Source organism: Alligator sinensis, unplaced genomic scaffold, assembly GCF_000455745.1.
Source record: "Alligator sinensis unplaced genomic scaffold, ASM45574v1 scaffold102_1, whole genome shotgun sequence".
Lineage (NCBI taxonomy): Eukaryota > Metazoa > Chordata > Crocodylia > Alligatoridae > Alligator > Alligator sinensis.
The window spans coordinates 85,427-90,751 of NW_005843301.1; the positions used below are offsets into that span (position 1 = coordinate 85,427).

A 5,325-nucleotide genomic window follows, 5' to 3' on the forward strand; every position below is an offset into this window, starting at 1 on the left:
CTTTCCTGCCTATGCAGGGGGTCGGACTCGATGATCTATTGAGGTCCCTTCCGACCCTAACGTCTATGAATCTATGAATGTACATCAATGTAGTATAACAGAAGATACTAAATGGTACTGGCAAAAATTATTTTATCAAACACAGCTATTGTATTTCTTGCACTATGTGGCAATCCAAGTAAGGCATTTGTTTATGTGCTGAATTGTCCAGGGAAGCTAAAAGCTTGAAAGTAGTTGTACTGTCGTCTCCACAGTTCTATAAATCCCTGATCTTTTTTTGAAAATCCTAGCCTAATATCCCATAGAATTTGAAAGCTCATATGGCTAGCCTATATACATGTAGCTCTTTTTTTTTCATTAGAAAGAACAATTCTGTACTGGAAAGGAAATAGAAGAGAAGCTCTAATGGGACTTCTCCATCTTTAATTTCAAAAGTTTTATCTTTGTTTAGTTTAGGAGCAGCACACACTATAGGTTAATCAGCTATTCTAGAAACAGAAAAGGTTCAGTGAATAAACAGATTTTATAAAGGTTCTCTTCAATTATCTGTTCAAACAAGAAACCTCATTTAGAATTAGAGCATCATTGAATGGGTCAGTTACTTTACTCTCTAACATAATAATTAAAATGGATAATAATTTTGGTAAGCTGCCTTTAGTTTTCTAATGTTTAATTTCTAATTTCTTTGAGATGGAAATATCTCCACTTCTCTAATATGATGAAGCACTGATGTGAACACATTGTCTCTCCATATTCACAAATAAATACTTATTTTGTGACCTAATGAACATATTTGTTCATTGACTTCATACCATGATATAGCTGAAACCATTTAAATTCAAACATTCCCCAAAACAAACAAACCTGCAACAAACATGAGGCCCCCCCACCAAAAAAACCAAACCTCACAAAACAAAAAACAAACCACTAAGAGGCTTAAGCCAGAAGTTTTGTCAATATTAAGAATTAATGAAAACAAGGAGCTATAGTAGAAAGTGTTAGGCAGCCTTAATAATAGGCTGCTGTGCTGTCTGTAATGTTTCTGTTTTTCACTCCTCCTTCTTTTCTACCTTTAAACTCTATTTTATTGTCTTTTCTGAACTTAAGACTCCCTCTGTGTGCCTTTCTCTTTTGTTTCCTTTCCCTAAATCTTTAAGTCAGTCCCTTTGTCTTCTTTTGTTGTGTCATCTTCTCATTGGAGGTGATAATTCATCATTCCTTTTTAAACTGTTTTATCTTTTTCCTCTCTAGCCTTTGAAAGAGTATAATGCCCCTTTCACCAAAAGATATAATCCCAAGCACTTTTTATTGTTCACAGGCTAAAATGTAGATTTAAAAATCAATTTTTGCATCACAGCTATAGAAGAGCATCCCTTGGCATATTAGGGGCTAGGGGAAGAAGAATTTTGGATTTGTATCTCTGAATTGAAAATGGTGCTAATGACTTTGGGTTGAAACCAAAATCAGAGAGGTCCTTTTTTGGCCTTGTTTTGGATCTGGTCAAAGCCTCATGAGAATGGTTGATCTCAGAGTTTTCACCATTCAGAATTCTGAACATTAGCCTTAATTCAGTCTGAAATCTGAGCATTGGCTTAAGGCTATTGTGAATCAATAATCGTGTAATCCTTCTTTAACTATAGCTGCCATTCCTGAAATTACAACTGGTAGAAGTTTTGGTTAAAAGTGATATCATTTGTGATTATTGACCTTAGTAGGTTTAGAAAGGCGAGTTATAATTAACAGACCATTTTCTTCCTAATACAAAAGGCAGTTATCTTTTACTTTGTAGTAAATTTTGCTCCTGTTCCTGTAGTCAAAGAAGATCCTCTTGTGCCAGAACTTTGTGTCAGAACCGACAGGCTAGCTAAGACTACCTAGGGAATATGTCCAGTGTCATGAGGACACATAGGAAACATTTAAAGCAGGGACAGACGTACTGCCTAATGGCAACATTAGCTTTCTTTGGGCAGTAGAAGCTGCTTGATTGTTTTTGGGCTCAATCTGGCTTTGCGCAGCAACTCTGCTGCTCTTTTATGGTTCTTGGGAAGGCAGGACCTTTGCTTAGTACCTGGCTTATTCTATTACTTTAAATGGAAACCAAATGGAAAATTTGCTCATGTGAATTTTCAAGAGAGTGTATTGAGCAAAATGAGCATTGTTTTTTTTTTTTAACTTTTTTTAGCTGCTATCTGTTTAAAATATGTCAGTTCTCTCTCACCTAATAATTGTTCTGACATGTCAAATCTACAAAAGTTTGCCTGACTCATTTGAGCAAGTTGTGTTTGATGAAAAAAAAAAAAAAAAAGAAATGTTAATCTTCTAAACTGTTTTTTAGGAGCGTTATACCTGTCCAAGTCTGACCTTGCATCCTAAAGAATCTACATTTGTCGCTCAAACAAATGGAAACTACATGGCATTGTTTTCTACCCAGAGGCCTTACAGAATCAACAAAAAGAAAAGATATGAAGGGCATAAGGTACTATTCTTTACTTAAACTTATTAGTAGTCAAGCCTATAAGTAACATAATTTGTCTGCTGATACCACTGATTTATAAGCAAAGATATTTACTGACCTGTATCTTCTGTCTTATTTTCTCATATTTTAGTTAATTAAAAACGAGAGGCACTAGGAGTATGATGGAGATTAACATAATTTAAAAGCTTTGTGAATTGTTAATAGCTTTATCAGTTACTGATTGAATAACATTCATGGTTTAAATCTACATTCTGTGTTTTGACAAACACCTGAGGAAATATTTAAGTATATTGGTTAAAAGGGACATAGTTAGAACTTTCTGCATTTTCAGAAATTAAACTTCCCTAGTTAGCACCTTGATTTACAGTCTTCTCCTCAACTCTTACAGGTGGAAGGGTTTGCAGTGGACTGTGAATTTTCTCCAGATGGGGCACTTCTACTGACAGGAAGTTCAGAGGGCAAAGTATTTTTCTATAACTATCACACTGCTAGAATCATTCACACTTTGTCTGCACATGACCAGGCCTGTGTGAGTGCAACATTTCACCCAGTCCTTCCATCACTGCTTGCCACATGTGACTGGGCTGGAGAAATTAAAGTCTGGCAATAACTGCGCTGTGTTCTGTCTGTACTGGATGTATGAATGCCGGTGTTTCACCATCCTTTCATGTTGCGCACATTGATTTCTTTTTCCTGTGAACATCAAGCAATTTGTTGTCATTTTTCATATTCCTTCTAGGATTTCTTGGGTAAGATTTTCAAACTAGATTAGTTCAAGTAACAGTGGGTGCATCTACATGAGATGCTTCAGGCACAGCCAATTAATTCTATTGTGCATTAGTGCGGTGGGCAAGACCCATGCTAATGCGCAGTAGGTTTAGCCTACTGTGTATTAATGTTCAAAGACTGTTCATTTGCAGTCTTTGAACATTAATACAGGTACTAAACTTAATGTACTGTAATTATGGCATATTAATGAATGTATGGACGTGCCCACTGTGTTCTTGAAAATTTCACCTCTAAACCTCTTTTATATTAAACCTAATCTTCTTACTGTGTTCCCAGTTGGGTTAAAAACAGATTTTTTTGTGAATATGAACGTATCAAAAATTTAAAATGAACACTTCACATTAATGTTAGGGTCTGCTGCTTAGAATCTCACTTCCTTGGTGCTCTTGCCTGTATAAACATTGGGGAACCCCAGCAGGGGCAAGTCTCAGGAAAATAGATAATAGTTCAGCTTTTTATAACAGCATCTTCCAGCCCTAATGCAACGGGGAGGAAATTTCAGCTAAAGATTACAGGGAGGGGGCCAGCTCTTCTATAAATAAGTGTTGATTCTTTTAATGTACATCTCACCAGCTACAGGCTTTGGAGAAGATCCTCAGATGGTGTTAAATTGTCATAGCGCCACTGAAGGGAAGTATAATAGTTATGGGCCTATTCAAATCAAGGAAGAAGGTGGCCAATTTGGCAGGCAGATCATGGTGCAAGCCACCATTTTTGCAGGCTTATCACAGCAGGGTCCCCCTATGCCTCTGATTTGCTAAGGGGCTCTGGTAGGCCCACGCCCCACTGCTGATTGGTTAAGTGGTCTGTCTGTCATAAGACCCCACCCCCTCACCGTCAATTGGTGGAGAGGGCTCTGCATCGCGAGGCCCTGCCCCTCACTGATAATTGGTGGAGAGGGGTGGGGCCACAAGACAGGCTGCCTTCAGCCAATCATCAGTGTGGGGTGGGGACGGCAACCATCGTGGTTGCTCCCCTTTGTGCTGACAGCCCCCCTTACCACTTCCTCCTGGCAGGCTGTATGGCTGGGAGGACTGCTGGCTCCCATGGGGGAGCCAGCAATTTATTTTTAGCATGTTTTGTTGCCCCCCACAGATTTTGCAGACATCACCTGATTTCACAATTTCTGTGAAATGTTTAAAATTGCAAATTGAGTAGGTGCCTAGTAATAGTTTGTACCGCCTAAAAGATCTGCCCCAAATACTTTTGCATAGTCGAGAGAGCGAGAGCGCACGCACACATTTATGAGAGGGAGAAAAAGTTCAGCTTAATGCATTCCAGTATCAACTTTGAGATATGCCAACTTTAGAAGTGTACAGCAGTGTAGTAGCTTGAATAAATGGGGGTGACTGGGGCACGAGCCTAGGAGCTGACTTGGGTGGGGGCATAAAAATAGCAGCTGTGGAGCTGCTGGCTCTATTGCTGTGACCACTGTTAGTAGCCTGGCTGCAGCTACTGCCCCATGTACTGCAACCACACAGAGATGGAACTGCCCAGTTATGCCCCTCCACATATGCAGTGTCTATGCAGAAGTTTCGTTTCAGTTTTGATGTTTGTTGAAAGCACGTGCCTTGTGTGTTGGTGCTGACGCTGCGTTTAATGTGTAAGGAGAACTCAAGAGTATCAGTGTTGTGGTTAATTGAATATATCAGAGTGCTCAATCCCTGGCCCATGGGCCAGATCTGGCCACTTGTCATCTTGCCTGCAGGGTTCCCTACCGGTCCATGGGGAGCGTCACAGGCCATGGCTGTGTGGCTAGATCTAGCATGCAGGGCAGCGCAGGACCCAATCCCAGTGCGTGGGGCTAGGCAGGGCAGCACGTGGCCCTGGATGTAGGGACAGGTGGAGGTGGCACAGGGTTCTGGGGCCCTAACCTCTGTACACAGGGTCCCAGGGCCCCATTCTCCACATGTGGGATCACACAGAGCTGTCATAGGGCCCTGGAGCTTTGATTCCAACATGTGGGGCTTGGTGGAGGTGGCATGGGATCCTGGAGCCTCATTCCTGACATGTGGGCCAGCTAGTCCAGATCCATGCATGTAGGCCTGATCCTAGGGCGT

The 5,325-nt window shown here is 40.6% G+C and overlaps 1 protein-coding gene across 1 annotated transcript in view; it reads left to right on the forward strand.

The window, feature by feature from the left end:
* The window catches only part of LOC102371790 (WD repeat-containing protein 25-like), an 87,741-nt gene extending 83,449 nt beyond the window's left edge, over positions 1-4,292 (forward strand). Inside the window, exons 6-7 of the mRNA XM_025194774.1 lie at positions 2,336-2,476; positions 2,865-4,292. Of these exons, the coding sequence (XP_025050559.1) occupies positions 2,336-2,476; positions 2,865-3,086 (363 nt within the window). The 3' untranslated portion in view covers positions 3,087-4,292. The remainder of the gene's footprint in view (positions 1-2,335; positions 2,477-2,864) is intronic.
* Positions 4,293-5,325: the final 1,033 nt, after the last annotated feature.